Source organism: Cydia splendana, chromosome 5, assembly GCF_910591565.1.
Source record: "Cydia splendana chromosome 5, ilCydSple1.2, whole genome shotgun sequence".
Taxonomy (NCBI): domain Eukaryota; kingdom Metazoa; phylum Arthropoda; class Insecta; order Lepidoptera; family Tortricidae; genus Cydia; species Cydia splendana.
In genome coordinates, this window is record NC_085964.1 from 16,282,343 (window position 1) to 16,302,154 (window position 19,812).

At 37.3% G+C, this 19,812-nt stretch overlaps 1 protein-coding gene across 2 annotated transcripts in view; it reads left to right on the forward strand.

Annotated features, from left to right (window-relative positions):
* LOC134790824 (NT-3 growth factor receptor-like) overlaps positions 1 to 19,812 on the forward strand; it is a 48,946-nt gene extending 29,134 nt beyond the window's left edge. Inside the window, exons 2-9 of one of the 2 annotated variants that reach the window (XM_063761784.1) lie at positions 11,479 to 11,557; positions 14,041 to 14,133; positions 14,528 to 14,677; positions 15,144 to 15,241; positions 17,588 to 17,800; positions 17,985 to 18,153; positions 18,288 to 18,446; positions 18,562 to 19,812. In XM_063761784.1, coding sequence (XP_063617854.1) covers positions 11,479 to 11,557; positions 14,041 to 14,133; positions 14,528 to 14,677; positions 15,144 to 15,241; positions 17,588 to 17,800; positions 17,985 to 18,153; positions 18,288 to 18,446; positions 18,562 to 19,322 — 1,722 coding nt within the window. In that variant the 3' untranslated portion in view covers positions 19,323 to 19,812. Of the gene's footprint in view, positions 1 to 11,478; positions 11,558 to 14,040; positions 14,134 to 14,527; positions 14,678 to 15,143; positions 15,242 to 17,587; positions 17,801 to 17,930; positions 18,154 to 18,287; positions 18,447 to 18,561 lie in introns of both variants that reach the window. The other variant, XM_063761782.1, reaches the window with a different exon arrangement.

Here is a 19,812-nt window from a genome sequence, read left to right on the forward strand (position 1 = left end):
TACATAACAGAAGATTCAGACTAAAAAATATTATTTAAGTGGCAGTACAACAGAACTATGATAAATTAAGGCTCTTTCACACAAATTACTTTAATTATCGTCAACGTTAGACGTAATCAACACTACCTCTTCTTCTGCCCACAACTTCCGGCAAGAAGCTAGCTCCAAATTAAAATCATAGACGATAGATAGTAAAGACTGATGTTTACCTTCATATACTTAGTTGACATTTTTTAAGCTGACCTTTTCGGACTATGAGCTCTCATAGTCCTAAACGGTCAGCTTAAAAAATGTCAACAATACAATATGCGTTCCTTTAATTTAAAAGTTTTTTGTTCCAATAGGTACGAGATAGTGACTACTATGAGTGACATCTTTCGGAAAACGTACTTCGTCTAAAATGTCAAGCACTAGCAGTGCTGAGACCCGTTCGCATTTACAACTACCCGCGACGCGCGAAATATGTCACACGAATGGACTACATAAGTTGAACAAGACCGCAATTCATTCATTCACGAGTATCAAAATTCGATGAATGCAATTTTATTTATAAACGATCAGTCTTTACTATTGACTTGTCTCTACTGATATAGATAGAGCAAAGCCATCGCTTCTGATAGGGATCGATCACATTTCACTTTGACCACAATGCCGTGGCTCGTTAACAAACAGTGCCGTTAGATGAATGCCCAATGCCCACTGATTGTGCAATAATCTTGATCTAAGAAGACGGATATTGTTACTCCGCAGATCACTTCACTAGAGAGAGTATAAATTCCGACTAGTGGTCTCCATACAAAGTATGAAAGCGCGACCGCAAACCGGTATATTTTTCATATAAATTAACTATTTTAGGTATTCAATTTCGGTACCATGGTTGTTTATGTATATTTTTGCACTTAAATTAGCTAATCTGATCAATCATTATCCTGTAAATACTATTCTATAACATCAAATTAAATATATTGTGAATGCTATGTGATATTTTGATTTTTAGTTATACCGGTAACGGTCCCTGATAAAAAATAGTATGAGATAACTGACTAGGTAACTGAGTGGTTAGTGAGCCAGAGCTCGCGACGTAGGGCTATCATACTTGTATAATATGGCTCAATTTTTTAAATAATCCTCAGGCGAGACTCGCACACTTCTCACTCACAACTTCGGGATATCTTTGGTATGGCTATAACCACTGAACTACCAAGACTACCTGTATGCGGCGAATATTTCCAAAATATTTATTCTTAATAGTTATTTACGCCTTGGTAGAGCACCTTTTCCGTAAGAGAAGTACACTACTTAGCGGCAAATGAGTCCCCAGACGTATTGAGCCAGCTTAGGCAACAATGCGTATTTTTTCTGTTTTTTATTTATTTTAATAATTGTAATTTCATTAGCAAACGGAGCTGAAGATGCTTATGTAGCTTAACCCTTTACCAGGCTGACATTTCAAATATGACAGTCGAATGTCAGTCTTACTCATCAAAAATAGAACACATGTTTGAAGTGCCGTATGTGGGAAATATATATCCCTTAGCCTGGTAAAGGGTTAACCGCTAGTCGTATGGGCGTTATAATGCGGAGTGTATTTGAGAAACTCTATGTTTAACACACAACAATATTTGATCGTAAATCCACATTATCGTGTGGCTTAATGTTACTTTATAACGATATTTACGGTTTACGATCGGTAGCCATTACATTGTTGACCACCTCCTAGCGTTCGATAGGACACAGTTAATGGCAATGTCTGAGCTAACTGTTTAGGCTTAGCGGATAAGGCCAAGGTTGTTTAAATTACGTGGAATGTTTAGCAAAAGACGTGTATTTATTGAATAAAAGCGGAGATTTCACTTTTATTATGATGATCGAGTACCTACTTACCTACCGCGCGTATAATATGAATACGAAACAGCGGACGGAGGCGCAATTTATAATTTAATTTTGACGATTTGACCTTACCAAAAAGGAATGGTAAAAATCTCGTTGCGTCTACAATAGAAAGGGAGGATTCTAATTACTGCTTAGAATATAAAATGTTTTTAATATAAACAATTTCTAAAATTGTATGTGTTGGTAGAGGGGCTTGGAGCTTGGAGGTATTGTCTAGGTACTTATAAAATATCACTACCGGTCGCGACGCGGTACGGTAAACGGTAAGTACAACGGTAAATCTATAAAAAAAAAATTCAAACTACATATATCCAAATTTCGATAACGAATTCTAAACACCTGTAACTGTGTGACTCATGTAACTAATTTCGTTGTTTACACACAGTTGCCTACAACTTGTGCTATTTCTACTTTTGCCATTTGAAATTTATAATAAATACACAACTGGAAACAGTAGCCACTAGCCACGTTGTTTAATTTCTGGTCCATGGCACGACTACACTGCCGCCTATAGGTATCCGTCGTATTATGTGCATTTGAAAACTACTTCGAACAGAGACTTTACTGCTTGAGAATAAGGTGTATAATTGGATGGGTTTTTAAATGCACATTCGGTGGATACTCTGAGTGTGTCACTACACGTGTAGATGCATCCACTTCGGGTGTACACGCCCAATGTGATTGTAATTGGACAAACATTTGTTAATTGAATCACGTCTCTGCTACGATGCGCGTATTTCGGAAACAGACAAGATTATCAAGCGTTACATATCCATAAATAAATTACTATGTACTACCTACCAATCAATCAAACAATCGAATTACATGTGACAAAATGGACTAAGTATATATGTACTACCAAACCTTTACTTATTTAAAAATAAAGTTTACCTGGCATTAAAACAAACAATGATTATTGATTAATCCAGGGATTCTGCATTTTAAATAAAATATTAATATGTTAAAAATCAAAAACCAAAACCAAAAACCGTTCAAAATTTATCTAATTCCAAGTTTCCAGTTGAATTGAGAACCACCTACTTTTTTATTAGTTTGGCACTTTTGAGCTTATATTGCTGTCTGCCTTTCTGTAAAGAAAAATATCAGATGACTATTAGGTATAAACAATTTTATACATATATATTACGCATATACATGTATCATACATATATATATTATATCTAAGAAGATCTTCTTAGAGATACAAATATCTGAGAATATCAAATTTTCCTATGTCGAAAGCATTTAATAATAAATATCCAGTGTAGTGAAAAAACCTGAAACGTGATAAATTTTTCCATGAAATTGTAAAAATACGCCCAGTGCAATGGATAGGTACTTATATAGTCTTGTGGAACAAATTAATTATGTTTACGTGGTTTCGCAATTTATTCGTGCTTTTAACACGCCTTCACAAAATATGTATCTCTCACTGTATTAGGCACACTGAGGTGAAAAGGTTTTTTTTTAATATTTTATTTTATTAGACAACGTTTGACTACTTATTTAATAGTTAATGTTAATACAGGTGGTTGGCTACAATATCTACGAACGATCTTAACAGCGAATTAATAAGGTAATAAACAACCCATATAACCATTCCAGTCGCAGAATCACAAAGTGGTAACTAAATGTCAGATGTGTCGTAACAGAGTCCACACAATGTGTCTAGAATTGTTTCGAAACAAAGTGTCGTCGCCGTGTCTACACTTTTCCGTAACAAGGTGTCGACACATTTGTGTGCACTTTGCGTGCGGTTTGCGACTAAATCTGACAGCAAATTTGTGACAGCAAATGTCAATATAAAATACCTCTTGAAAACCAAGGTTTGTCAAACTACTATTAGTGTCTCGTGTGCTCGTAATTCTAGTAAGTCATCATGGGCAATGCAAATGATAATAATCGACCGAAACCATATAAACACCCAACGCCCGTCAACCTTTTACAGAAAAGTTTTTAAAGAAATTCAATAAGCTACTTAGGTCAGGCAACGAATGCTCCAAAAGTTGTAGAGGGAAATGCTCGGAACACAATTTTTGACTCCGTAACTCGGTTTGACAAGTTAGGAGGTGAACATATCAAAAGTCCCCGGCCGTAGCCCTTGAGCGGGGGGGAGAGAGGGGGCTTTGAAGGTCCCATTTTCCCGTTTTTCGATTATATCTCGGAAACTATGCATCTCAGCGACATGGCCACTTATACAAAATGAAAGTTAATTTAATTTGTTACAAGTTTATTCAGTCAATTTTTTCGATATGTTGAATAGTTTTTGAGATATCCGCTCTTGAAAGTTTATTTAGGGCTCTCAATTTTATCTTGATATATCTATATCAGTGAAGGTGCTAGGCCGTGTTTGGTATCGTTTTCGTATAAATCTGGGGTGCTGAATCCATTTAAGATATCACATTGACACCATTCCACAAAATAAAAATAAATCTTTTTAGGGTTCCGTACCTCAAAAGGAAAAAACGGAACCCTTATAGGATCACTCGTGCGTCTGTATGTATGTCCGTCTGAATACACAAAATAGTTCTTTACCTATAGATGACAGGAAAACCTATTAGAAATGTGCAGTCAAGCGCGAGTCGGACTTAATGTACGGAACCCTAAATACGCGAGTCCGACTCGCACTTGGCCGGTTTTTTTGAAACTCTTCTTGACGCTTAACCGCTGAACCGATTTCGTTGAAATTTGGTATAGAAATAGTTTGCGTCCCGGAACAGGACATAGGATAGATCTTATAACCAAAATCATCTTTTGAAGGTGTGAAAAGTGGCGTGGAAATTTGTACGGGAAATCAATAACCGCTGAACCGATTTATATGAAATTTGGGATGGTCTACATCTTTGATTTAGTTAAAAATGATGAAAAAACATGACTTCAAACCTAAACTTAAACAGTATTAACTTCAAGAAGTCAATTCTGAATTCCCCCCTACACCTCATTTCACACCTTTAAAGGATGATTTTTGAGATAACTTATTATATCCTGTCTCGGGACTCAAAATATATGTGTACCAAATTTAAATTAAAACTGTTCAGCAGTTTAAGCGTGAAGAGGAGTTTAAAAGAAAGTATTTTAATAAGTTTATATGTTTTTACTTCGGAATGGTGTCAATGTGATACCTTAACTAAATTTGGTACTGCGAATTTATACGAAAACGATACCAAAACATGGCCTCGTAGCTTTACTGTTGTAGAAGTCAAAATAAAATTGAGAACCCTAAATTCTTATTACTTGGCCAAACTTGTGTAGAAGGAAAAGGTAAAATAAAAGTCTTCGGCAGGAATATAAGACACAAATATATATTTTTTTTGCGTTACTATTTCATTCATCAAATATAAACATACCTTGATTATACTATTCTAGTGAGATCCTCATAGATAAACAAAAACATTTACTTAAAAAATTACAAGGTCGAAATGTCACGGAACTTGTGAGAGTAATATGTGAAAAATATAAACTTTTATGACAAAAAAAATCTGGACACAATTTAAGAATCACCCAATTGCGTCGAGGAATCATCTGTATTTTTGCTTGTTTCATTACCTCCTCGCTTCTTTTTTGTCCTTTGTATTCTGTAGCAATTTGTTAGATCTGAAAATAAAGATAACTTGCGTCGTCACGGATGTCGATTTATAGGTTTTAGGGAGTGCAGAATTCGAAAACGATGATCATTTTATAATCCAAGATGGCGGCTACGTATTTTGTCATAAAAGTGGAATCCAAAATAGTCATCATTTTCGAAATCTGCGCCCCCTAAAACCTATAAAACGACATCCATGACGACTTTTATGACATAGTGCATGGCCGCCATCTTGGAATCCAAAATAGTCATCATTTTCGAAATCTGCGCCCCCTAAAACCTATAAAACGATATCCATGACGACTTTTATGACATAGTGCATTGCCGCCATTTTTAAATTGAAAATGTTATCATTTTCGAAATCTGCGCCCCCCAAAACCTATAAAACGACACCCATGACGACTTTTATGACATAGTGCATGGCCGCCATTTTGGATTCCAAAATGGTCATCATTTTCGAAAGCGGGGCCCCCTAAAACCTATAAAACGACATACATGACGACTTTTTTGACATAGTGCATGGCCGCCATCTTGGAATCCAAAATGGTCATCATTTTCGAAATCTGCGCCCCCTAAAACCTATAAAACGACACCCATGACGACTTTTATGACATAGTGCATGGCCGCCATTTTGGAATCCAAAATGGTTATCATTTTCTAAATCTGCGCCCCCCAAAACCTATAAAACGACACCCATGACGACTTTTATGACCTAGTGCATGGCCGCCATTTTGGATTTCAAAATGGTCATCATTTTCTAAATCGGGGCCCCCTAAAACCTATAAAACGACATCCATGACGACTTTTATGACATAGTGCATGGCCGCCATCTTGGAATCCAAAATGGTTATCATTTTCGAAATCTGCGCTCCCTAAAACCTATAAAACGACACCCATGACGACTTTTATGGCATAGTGCATGGCCGCCATTTCGGATTCCAAAATGGTCATCATTTTCAAAATTGGGGCCCCCTAAAACGTATAAAACGACATCCATGACGACTTTTATGACACAGTGCATGGCCGCCATTTCGGATTCCAAAATGGTCATTATTTTCGAAATCGGCACTCCCTAAAACCTATATATCGACACCCATCTCGACTTTTATGACAAAGTGTTTTGCTACCATCTGCATGCAAGACATTTCTATTATTTTTACGTACAAAAATGGCCCCCTGTCAACTTTCAATCGAGATTTAATCAATAATTTATTCGATTAATATTCAGATTAATTAAATTTCAATCTATTAAAATTCATTTATTTCAAGTATCTGTGACTGCATATAATATATAAATATTATCATCTATGTTAGGTCGACTAAACTAATCGCGATTAAAATTTGAGAATTAATTTTTATTATTCCATTAATTAGTCGAATAAACAGTTAATCGATTAATGCCCATCTCTGACCACGGCATTTTTACACTTTGAGAATATCTGAAAACAAATCAACACAAGGAGCCATTTTGCAAATCCAGTAACATACCAGTAACTTTGTTATTACTTTTGACAGCGCGTGTCATGTGTCAACACAGAGTCGACACAAAGTCGAAACATTGCAACTACTTTGTGACTGCAATATTTCTCAGCCTTAAACCATATTTATACATCATAATTAACAAGTTTCGTAGTATGTAAAGCGTTATTTCTGTTATTTAAGTATAGTATACGCATCGAAGTACTAAAAATGCTTCAAATAATATAGTTATGAACACAGGCACTGAGAAGTAAACAATTTCATTTCCGGCTAAACTAAAACAATGTGGTGGCGCGTTGATTATATTACACTTAGTTTATCAAATCACTCGAGCAGTTTAATTCCCCATAATAATTTAAGTCATATTGTAATATAAATGCAAACAATATATAATTACGTCTTCTAATCCGTTTTAGAGATGGCGTATTAATGTCACTTATTTTTATTTAAGTATTTTTCCATCTGACAGTTTCCATTTGACAGGAACAAAATGAACGAATGAACGAATGATTTTGGCATAAAGTAGTCGCAAACCCGAAACAATGTGTGCACACGGCGACCACACTTTATGTCACTTTGTGTCATGTGTCGACCCTTCCCCATTTCTGGTAACTGTGTCGACACGGCGACGACTCTGCGACTGGAATTGTGACCGAAACAGACGGTGTCGACACAAGATGTGTCAACACCGCGTCGTAACGGCGACTGGAAATGGTTGTATGGGAAGACGCATTACAAGATTAATAAGCAAGAGTATATTGTTAAATTTGTTACTAAAAGCTCATGCAGTGAGTTTACTTTCTAAGCATCAATTGAACTTAGTTTAGTGTTCAGTCAAGATCAAGTTATATTTTAATTATTTATATTTTTTTGCGGAAAGAGCCGAACGGCATTAGGTTCCGACTAACGGACCAGATAAAAAAAAATTCAAGCCACACCACCTAGGTAAGTCACTGTGGCGAAGTCCGGCATACTTAATTTTTTTTTGACTTTGGAGTGATCTAGTTCCGTTAATTATTCACCTATGTTACTGCTTGTAATCGCATACGATGAAGAATTTAATAATTAATAGTTTAGCCTTAGTGACAGATCATTTCAAGCACAAATTAAGCAAAAACAATGACAATTTTTAAAATTCGGCGAATAGACGGACTTCCCGTGCAGTTTAAGGGAAGTCCGTCTATAGTTATGATATCAGCCAATCTATGGGTGTGTATATGTTCGTAGTCAAATTCCTAAAAAGAACGGATCAAGACAATGAAAAGTGTATTTTAAACTTGTCAATATACGGTTCAGATTCTAAATAAACACCATTTTTCTAAAACAAAGGCAAGTCCGGCATATACTACCAAGATGGGGTAGTAAACCTTTTTTGGAAAATATTTAAACATATTTTTTTTTTTGATTTTCGAAATAAAAGATCAATAGTAATTTTAAAATGAATTTTAATCGTTTCTTTTAATTTACTGAGATCAAAATTTAATAAAGTAACATCATGTGCAAAGTCAGGAGGATTTTTTGATACCTTATCAAATGGTTATAATATTAAAGTCGCAAAAACAGTTGGTAATCTCTGATTTAACGAAAGTCCGGCATATGACGGACTTGCCTTGAACATAATAGACGGACTTTCCAACTTAGTCAAATTTTAATATGATAAATTGTGGAACGTATAATTACAAAACTAAGCTAATTTCTGATATTTTAAAAATAGAATAAAGACAACTGGTTCTTATGCTACCTACGTAGTTACTTTCTGATGCACAATCTTTTCAAAAACTATTTAAAAAGAAAATTTTCGAACGGTTGTCGCACTATGACTTCGAGTTCAAAACACGAAATGACTTGTTGAGGCGGATTGCTCTGAAGTTGGTTGTCACAGCGCCATCTGTTTTACAGTGACGGAACTAGCGTGAAAAACTGGTTACTCGACTGGACTCCAAAGTCGCATACGCCTTCAAATTCAAAAGTTATAACGTGTTGACGGACTTGCCTTGTAGACGGACTTGCCCACAGTGACCTTATTTAAAGTTTAAAAAATTTTGCCTAAGAAAAAAATAACAAAAAGATGATGTTACAGGATGGTCAAATTTGCCATATAATATTTACATAAGTGTGCCCTATACAGGGTCAAATTACTTCGAACAGCATAGAAAGTTAAGGAGGCCCCAAGAGTCAAGACTGTTACCAGACATATGTTATTTGTGGCATTCAAACAATCACAAATCATTCACACGGGGTGTGTTTTTCCTTATAGTTATAGCATAAAACAAGAAACTCAGCAAACCAAGGCTTCAACTTTGTCGATGAAAGATACATCGTCGTAGCCAGCCATTACTCACATCATAGGTGGTAGTTAAGTCTGTGTATTCGCAGCGTGATCGCATAGAACTTTACGTTATTATTAACGTAAATAAACATAATTCACTTATTGATATTAATGATTTATCGTAGCCCCGGGCCACTGTAGAGTGCGCCACTCACGATAAGGTGGCCAAAATAACTCCACGCTCGCATCTCCTACGTTCCTGAGATAAGGGAGCACGCCTAATCGCCTTATTTTTATTCGATTACTTATATAATGGTGAGCTTGTAATAGACTACACTCGGGCAGCGATACTCCTAATCTAAGTGCAAAAGATCGGTAAATCATGAGCCACTCGAGGCTCAAAATACAAAACAGATTTGCCTAAATTAAAACGGTTCGCTAAAAATAATAAAGCGCTCGTAACAGCCGCATTTTAATTGGCGTTTAAGTAAAACAAAAAAGGGATAATTTGTACGGATCAAATTAGTAACGCCTGAATCGAAAATAGGTAAGCGCGCTTGTATAAAGGAACAGTCGAGTATAAAAATATGTGTGCACTCATCATACTCAAAAATATGTCCCATAGCCCTTATGTCAGTTAATTAAGAACTATGGGACATATTTTTGAGTAAGTTACGAGTTTGAGAAAGCACCTATTGCCATTTTTCGTGGTGCGCGACGAAATAACGATTCTTTTGAGTACCTATCTATATGCATTGCACATTATATTTGTAAGGTGTTGTAATGTTAATATCTTCACTACCTATCTGTTAAATTAATTTTAATATTAAGTATAGATAAGTGAGACAGGACCTGTCGATAGTTACCTAACCGTTACTAATTTAAAATGAGATATAACGCCACGTAAGGCATTTAACATAATATTAACTAAATTAATAACTAGTAACAGTCACGCCAAAACGCCTTTACACGGGTCAAATTTTAATTGAAATGTTAAGAAACGCAACGTTAATCGTTTGTTCAGAACTAAATTAAAAAGCTTCGTATCTTATGGTACTTACTCGTAAGTTAGTCATTCCACACACCACCGTTTGATGAACGTCCAGTCACGATGGGAATGTGAATCAATCTTGCACGGAATAAAACGGTACTCTGTCCTTGGATAGATTTATTACTTAACCTTAAGTAAGGTAAGGTAAGTTCAAGTAGGTGAGGATTCCCACGAAATTATAAGTTACGTAACAAAGGTACGTGCAAGCTTTTTTTTCTTTGGTCTTTGAGGGCTGAGGCGTATGCTAGTCATATATTACTTGAAAATTAGTATCAGTATCGGTGTATTAGTGTGTCAGGCAAGCGGTCCAAACTACACGAATTCGAATCTTATCGTAACTAGTCCGTGACACTTCCATATTTCGTATAAAGTATTTTTTTTAAGTTTTCCAGCAGGCGTTTCTTCGAAAATGCAGGTTTAGTTTTTGTGGTTGGCCTTCACATTGCTACATTAAACGCGAGTAGCAAGTAGAAAATGTATGAACTCGCAATGAACACTAATCAATGTGTAAACATGCCCTATGTGAAGGCCCCACTTACCCCTATGCCACACTTATCCGTATTGACCATCTTTAGCCTTGTCACTACATGTCACCGGGAGACTTAACAGTTGATCAGTTTTAAAAGAAAAAATGAACTTAATTAACGTTTATTTAAAACAAATCATTACCACTCAGTACTTGTTGAACGGATTACAAGGCTCTAGGCGTGACAATTAATATGAAAGCGTATTTAAATCGTCTCTAAACGAAGTTTAATTGCCCGATGCTCGCTTATTATGGACAACGGGTAGTCTGCAATAATGGTCCTACATTCTAATGACATGCTTTGATAGGATTTCGCACAGTAATGTTGTTTTTCTCGGTAATGAGGTCTCGGCATGGAAGTATCTATTTGTGATTTTTTATCGCAAACGTAATAAAAGTGTAAACAAAACATATAACAAAAATACCAAATATTATGGTACAGTTTTGCAAGATATTTCACATAAAGCTGTGTCCATTTTCATTGTTTCAAATTTCATTGGGGGTAAAATGTTTTTGCCCTATCTAAGTAACTACTAGACACGGCACAATATAATGGCTAACAACACATTAATTATACATTATAGCATATATTACGAGTAGCAGTCAACCTCCGAATCACAACTGATTTTTGGAACGAACGAGTTATTTATTATAATAGAGTCAATCTATTTTTTCAGGTGTTAAGGAGAAGTGAAAGGCTGGATGGTGCACCTAATGAACACGTACCAGTAGACCAGGCGACACATGCAGCACCTCGTAAGTTACCGATTTAAAGTGTTTAAGATTTTCGTTGGAAGACACTGGAGCGTTAGGGTCGGTACAGACGGACTGCAACCCGAATGGGAACTGCACGCCGACGTTGCAGTTAGAGTTAGACCAAGAAAAGTCTGCAGCGATTTTGATAAACGATCAACGTCATTTCGATAAAAGTCAAACTTCTATCAAATTTTGACGTAAAAATAACATTTGCACTGCGTGGGCTATCACAATCGCTGCAGACTTTTGTAGGTCTGACTCTAGCGTGCAGTCGGCGTGCAGTCCCCATGCAACTCGCAGTCGGGTTGTAGTCCGTCTGCATCGGTCCTTACCAAAAACCAACATAGTTTATAATAACGATAAATCGCAACGATCAAACGACCACGATATAATCCGCAATGATTTGCCATAGACACGTTCGATAAAACTGCGCAAATTGCACAGTAATAGTAGGTAGGGTAAACCCTCCAGTGAATGAACACCCCCCAATGAATGAACAAAATCACGTTTTTTGTCTAAAATAAGAAATACAGCAATTTCCACCACTTTTCGTATTTTTTTTCTTATTAACAACTCTATTGTCTATGCAATGGCAACCCGTGATAAATTTATTTTCGACCAGTTTGAATGTAACTGGCATTTGAAGTTTACAGGTTTCTGGTTTTGAAGTTTTGTAAGGAAAAATTAGATCCCAGGTAAGAACAGTGTACGTTTGGAGCAACATATGAAGTGCTTATTTAATGTTTACCTGTACAAAGTTTAGTTATTTGGTTAGATTAAGAGTTAAACCTTCTATAAATGTACACTTTGTCGGCGTATTATGCGATTAAGTCTTTATTTTTTATAGTTCCATTACTGGCTTATCAAATGTTCTGAAACCAGTAAATGAACGGTGTGTTCATTTACTGGTGTAGTCTAGATTTACATTTTTTTCTAAATTTATATGTAAACGAAATGGTATTGAGCTTGTTTTTTGTGATTCTGCATAGAAAACGATTCTGATTCATTCAGCCAGTATTGGAACAAACCAAATGTCTATAGTCCATTTACTAGTTTTTTCATGCCTATGTATGAACAATAGAAAATTTGGCTTGTTCATTTATTAGATTTCTACTAATTCTATGTATGAACAATGTAACCACGAACAACGCAATGATAAGTTTATTATTTTAAGCATTATTTGCTAAGCCTGACCTATTTTCATCAAAATATGCAGGTTATTTCTTATTTTATAAATTGATTCTCTTTTTCTTATTAATATGTAACAGGTTTCTGTGTTATTGGTATATAACCATCATTTTATTAAATTGAAATCAATATGGAAGGATAAAAAGATATGAACGCTTTCGCTATATACCTACTAAAATAGAGCTAGAAACGGTTTTTGTGTTAAAAATGTTTTTTTAATGCTGATTAAAAAGATATAAATAATGTTCATTCACTGGGTTTTGCGGTGTTCATTCACTAGTTTTTATGTTCATTCATTAGGTTTTTGGGTACTTTTTGATAAATTCTGCTATTACTCAAAAACTATGAAAGTAATAAAAAATCGCAGAAATTACTTTCTTATTTATTAAATGAGGATTGATTAAATTGCAGTTAATTATTCCAATTATTAATGAATGCTGAGAAATGATTTTTCTAACTTCGATAATTGCTTAAGTGTTCATTCACTGGAGGTCTTACCCTAATACTAAGTCGTTGCGTCGTGTAGCGGGCTTTAATAATAATAACAATAGTCACCTTAGCTAGGCCCCTACATAGGCACTTTTTCTCACTCCCGTGTTTCTGTTTCCTAAGTTTGTGTCTCAACTAAAGACATGTTACTGTTTCTTCTGAAATTTCCATTCGTTACACGCCTACACTGAAATGAATGACGCAAACGTTTCTAACGTTCTAGTTCCAGCGACGCAAAACAATTTAGAGCTATCGATAGGCCGTGCCAAATGAACTTGAAACAGCTTAGCAAATTGCTCGCTATCTACTGACCTAACATATATCACACAAACCTCAAGCGAGCTCAACTTTTGAATGTTTAAATGCAAACGCGATCTCTCTAACAATATCAGCAACATATCAGCCAATTAAAAGACGTCCTTTGCCGAGGTAGGCCTCGTCCTCCTTCTCAAGGATCTCGACGACGCTTATGTGCTTCCCACATTTATTACAATCTTACGCAGCGTTTTCTAGTACGACCAAACTTTCTGCGTCAGCGCCCTTGGTCGTCATAGGTTCTACGAGAATTTTACCCGACGATTGCCCCCCCACTTAAGTAGGAGGTAAACAAGCTATGTCTTGACTTGCAGGTCTCCTTATTTTTTTTAAATAGATTTCGTAGGGAACGTCCGAGCATAGTTCGAATCATTGTCCTTTTGGTGATCCAACGAAATAATTAAATATTGCTACTCAATTTACCCAGAGATCATGCAAATTAACTTGAAATCATAACAAAAACCGCTTGTAACTAATATTTATGTTTTTAGGCATACCTGGAAGATGTGGACCTCACTCATGCGAAGAGGAGAAGGTCTGCGTGCCTGTCAAAGATAGTCCAGATCAACACTACTGCGTTAAAAGTAAATGTTTTCACCTTACTAATTTTTAGAGGTAGTAACCCTGCCTGCGAAGCCGATGCTGGTCCTATAGGTTCGAATCCCGGTAAGGGCATTTATTTGTGTGATAAGCATAGATATTTGTTCCTAATTGATGGATGTTTTCTATGTATATATTATATAAATATATCGTTGTCTGAATACCCACAACACAAGCCTTCTTGAGCTTACCGTGGGACTTGGTCAATTTGTGTAAGAATGTCCCTATATTTTTTCCCAACTGGCAAAAAAGGAGAATGCTTTTTCGAGTGTTTTTCCTTTGACATAACCAACAAACGGCTTCATTTAGAAAGTAAGATGTTATTAGATTCTTCGTGAGATGTTTCATTCACATTCAACTGGTGTTTTTTTTTTTCAGGCAAACAGGGTAAATGTGAGAGGCATTCTTGTGCTAATGAAGAAGCTTGTGTGCCTGTACCTAAAACCAATGGCACAACACTGCATTATTGCTTATGTGTTAATGGAGGTGAACCGCCTAGTAAAGACTTCAAATGTCCAAGGAACACAGGTACGTACAGACGTATTAGGGGCATTCCACGAGACTGTTATGTAAGCTAACGCAATTCTTCTAATACTTCTGGAAATGCTGAGTAAGCGATATTGGGTCAGGTAATATTTCATGACTTGGCTAACAAATTGGCAGTATATTCTCGAGATTCACGTATTTTATTGAGGTAGCTGCCATACAAAAAGGCAAAAGCGTTATGTAAGCGACAGTCTCGTGGAATGCCCCATTATGAGATCATGACCCTCGTAATAAAAAAATCTAATGACGTGGTATTATGTTTGAGGAGCCCCTCAACTACTCAAATGCTATCTACATATACACTTTTCGGTGAATTTAAGCTCTAGATATACTCGCTTCTATGCTTTTGACTGCAGATTTTAACTGCTTTATGATATAAGTAAGAATCTTTAAAAGGGAAAAGACAACAACGAACAAGTGCCTATTCTTAAAATAATATAATTTACAGTGCCAGTAGTTCTGAAGCCAGTCCTGAACGTCCAGCCTCCGAGCAGCACTCGGAACAACTCAGACGGCGCGAGGTTCACCCTCTCGCCAACGGGAGAAGTGAGTCATCCATAGAGATGGGTAACTACCCGGGTAAATACCCGAGAGCGGGTATTTACCCGGTATATACCCGATATTTACCTACCCGCGGGTAAATACGCGGGTATTTTCGTTTTTCTTCTAAGTTTGATGTGTTTAATGGTATGTGAGCATAAATAATATTAATTTAAGTATTTTTTTATAATGTTACATGAAATGTATGTTCAAACTAATTACGAAAAGGTTGCTATGAGGTGAAGTTCGATTTTAACATATCAGTCCAATTATGAAAATCGTGTTAAATCATTCCCTGGCTTCCGGAACTGTTTTAAAACGCTTTTAATATACATTAGAAAGATGAAAATAAAGATTACTTATAAATTATAATAAAAAAAAATTGTGCAGTATCACAACTTGGGAAGCTCATAAGTCAAATATAGTTAGTTTTAGGACAAAAATGTATATAACCTTTTTTTTAAGAAATTCTGTCTTCTTTAGTTTGTACATACAACACTTTTCGATATTAATGACAGATTCCAAGAAATATGAAAAAAATCACTTTTACCCCCCTCCCCCCAGCCACACCCCCCGCCGACCGAAGTTCGAATGTGTATTATCAACGTATAAGTACGTTAATGTACTCAAATAAAAAAAAATACTCTTATGACGGCCTTATTTTTAATATTTATCAAAATTGTACTAAAAATTCTTTAGTTACAACTGCAGGTTTCACTAAACCATTTCATTTTAAATGACACACAATAATTACAACCATTAACTCGGTTTATATCTCCACTTTAACACAAATCGACATGTGTAACAAGAAATGAATCTACCCGTCCATTTGGGTAGATACGGGTAAATACCGGGTAGATGGGTATTTACCGGGTATTTACCTGGGTGGGTAAATTGGGTAAATACCCGCGGCCCATCTCTATCATCCATCATTATTACGTTTCTTCTAGTTGTTACTACTGTGCAATAAATGTGTCTAATAGTCGCGTTTTACTCGTATCTTAGCAGATGAAGAGAGAAAGTTAGTTTTCAAATAGGTAAATTGCTTAATTAGATTACCTACTAAAACTGACGTTCTTGGTATCACGTCTAAACTATATATCAGTGTTGGCCGAAAGTTAATGCGAATTGAAAATGTTGGCCATTAACCATTATAAATTGAACCTTAAACCGTGACGGACGATTACAGATTACGGTTCAATTTATAATGGTTAATGGCCAGCATTTTCAATTTGGATTAACTTTCGGCCAACACTGCTATATATATATAGGTAGATACTTATTAAGAATATTACCTAGGGTTGTGATAAAAATCTTATACTTATCTATATTTTATGAAGTTATCTTTAGTTCAATGGCGTACTTCCTCACAATATTAGTATTCATAGACTAGTAATTAATCAAAGATTTTGAGATATAAATAAATTTTATTTTCCTACAAAATCAGATTGATCAAACAAAGGTAGATAGTATCGATTTTGTGTGTTGGCTGGAACCGTGATGGGTGCTTTTATTTCAGAACAGTTTGTTTTCCATCACAACTGATAAATATTCATAGATAGGTCGGGCGATAATGTTTTTCGCGTAATCCGAATTGGGAGTGATGTCAAAGCGATCAATTACGGGTAGTGTAGGCGTCAAACTAGTCCAGTACAAGTGCATGAATGTTTTGTCTTAGAGTTAATAATGACTGTAATGTAGTTTCATACAAGCGTGGGTAATAATGGTAATGACACGAGTCTAAAATTGTCCATAAGAAATCAGTACCTACCTAAACCCACGGGAAACCATTAATTTAGACTTCGTCAGCCTCGATTGGTAAATTACTAAGAAATTTTCGTTGTTATTATTATTATTCTTTTCTTTTTCTTTTATTTACGCTGTTGGTACAGTACGGATGTCTACCGTCTCCAATTCTCCCTCAATTGCTCAAAGGTTAACTGGAAGAGATCCCTTGAAGGGATAAGTTCGCCTTTGTACTAATGACGAATGTTATTTTTCCGGTTTTGTTTTGATTTTTGTACAATAAAGTGTTTACTACTATTACTACTACTACTACTAAATTTCTTTCTGCACACAAAACCCGGTCCAAGTCCAACCACGTGTAATGGAGGGTTCCGCGCTAAGTATACAACAAAAATCCTATAAGAAACAACAAGCAAGCAAAAGAGAGTAGGTATTTTCGCGGAACCTACGTTCTCTTACTAAGAAGCGGGAATTTTATTATTTTAGGCACAAAAACCAGAAATTGTACCTAAATTACAAGTTTTGTTTCCAAACAGCGAGACAATGGAACTAAATATGATGTTGTAATAAAAATACATTTCAGTCAAAACCTATTTTCTTCTGCAGGTGCCCAACTCATTGATCAGTGACGTACTGCCGGATTCAGTGGGAACAGCGGGTACCGAAACAGGGGTGTACAGTGGAACCGTTAGCAACAATTCAGCTCTGCTAGCTGCCAGCGCTATCGTGGGGGCTCTCATGCTAGTCATCGTGTTCGCTCTGGTGGTCATATGCTACCTCAGAAGACGGATATGTGTTGTAGCAGGAAAAGGCCAACCGGTAAGAAACGTTTGATAAGAAACGTCCTTCAAAGATTGCATGTTTATTTGTTTGTATTTCCTGAATACTTTGCTTGTGCTAATTTCCTGTTGTACAGCTACATAAACTACGATTTGTTCCGTTATTGTAGCGTGTGCGACCAGGAGAACCTCTGCTTGCTGAACGGTATATAACGAACCCGCAGTACGGAGTGTGCGGCGCAGGCACGGCGGCGGCCCCGGCGCCGGCGACACCCGCGGCGCTCCCGGCTGTCACCACGGACGTAACGGATGACCAAGTTCCGCTTTTGGACAGAAACGCTTTAACCTTCCTTGAAGAAGTCGGCGAAGGATGCTTCGGGAAAGTTCATAAGGGTAAGGTTATAGACATGAGCTCTAAAACAATTTAAATAGAATATTCCCACAATGATCATCGTCCTTTTCTCTTTTGAAACGATCCACTGGTGTTATAACAACAAAGAGATAACATTCTATTTATACCTTCACAGGGTTGCTGCGTCTGGAAAATGACGAGCAGGTGGTCGCAATTAAAGTTCTCAAAAAGAGCGCTGGTCGTAGCGCGGAAGAGGACTTTGTGAGAGAAGTCTCTATTATGTCTGCATTCCGACATTCGAATATTTTAAGCCTAATTGGAGTGGTACACAGAGGTATGTAGTTGAATATATAATATTGTTCCCAAATTTAATATTACTGCTTAAGAAATATTTGAAAGGAGGTGAAACATCAGACATTTTACTTTAACTGCAAATTTTCCGTTTACAGAAGACACCGACACAAGCCCATGGATGGTGTTTGAGTACATGGAATGGGGAGACTTGGCCGGCGTGCTGCGCGGCTGCCGCGGCGGCGGGCGCGCCGGTCCCACGCTGGACGACGCCGCTCTGCTGCACGTGGCGTTACAAGTAGCTCACGGCATGGAGTACCTGGCTTCCCGCCGTTTCGTACATCGTGATCTCGCCGCCCGAAACTGCCTCGTTGGAGCTAATCTCACTGTCAAAATCGCCGATTTCGGAATGTCACGCGACGTATACACCTGCGACTACTATAAAATGGGTGGCGAGCGGCCCATGCCAGTGCGATGGATGTCCCCCGAGAGCATAGTTTATGCCAGGTTTACCCACGAGTCAGACGTGTGGTCCTACGGCGTAGTCCTCTGGGAGATATACAGCCGCGGCAAACAACCGTTCTACGGACATACTAATTTCGATGCCTCAAAACTTATTCTCCAAGGTATTGTTCTAGTGCCTCCGGAGAATTGTCCACGTTTCGCGTGCGAACTGATGCGCGGATGCTGGAGGACGGATCCGCGGGATAGGATAGGATTCGAAGAGATCTGTAGAAAATTGGAGATAGCTGCGTCGGCAGGTGGAGCAACACAGATACGGCTACCGCGACCGCCACCGCCTCCGCAGGACTCTGCCGGATACTTGATCCCCGCGCCGCAGCCGCCAGTGGACTACTTGGCTACGATTCCCGACCCCGAGTCGAGCGAGGAGGAGGACGAGGACGACGAGTACACGTGACGAGGCGCGGCGGCCGCCGCGAGCCCGGCGGAAGCCCGCCCCTCGGCGCCCGCGTCGCAGTACGTGCCGCGCACCTCGCCGCCCGCCGTATCCGCTCTCACCTTCTCATTTCTGCCCCGAACCACCGTCGCTCATTTCGAATGTTAAAACGGATTAGCGTGAGACAAAGGACGTCTAGGAGACTCGATGGAATAATACTCAATTATAAGTACCTATAGTGTGATATTTCCATAATAATTTGTAGCCAAAATGTTCATAATAATTAAGTATAAAACAAACGGTGTTAAATAAGATTCCGTATTTTCGGGAATCGCGAGGAATATGTGACCTAATTAGGACTTACCGTGGTCAGACTAAGAGACATTACACATTGACGATTACGCGAAAAACTCCAAATTTCGGAAATAATTGTTTTTGTATTGATTAAGGCTAAGACTTTAAATTACCTATATGAAAAGAATTCTTAAGTGTTGTGCCATATCTACATATA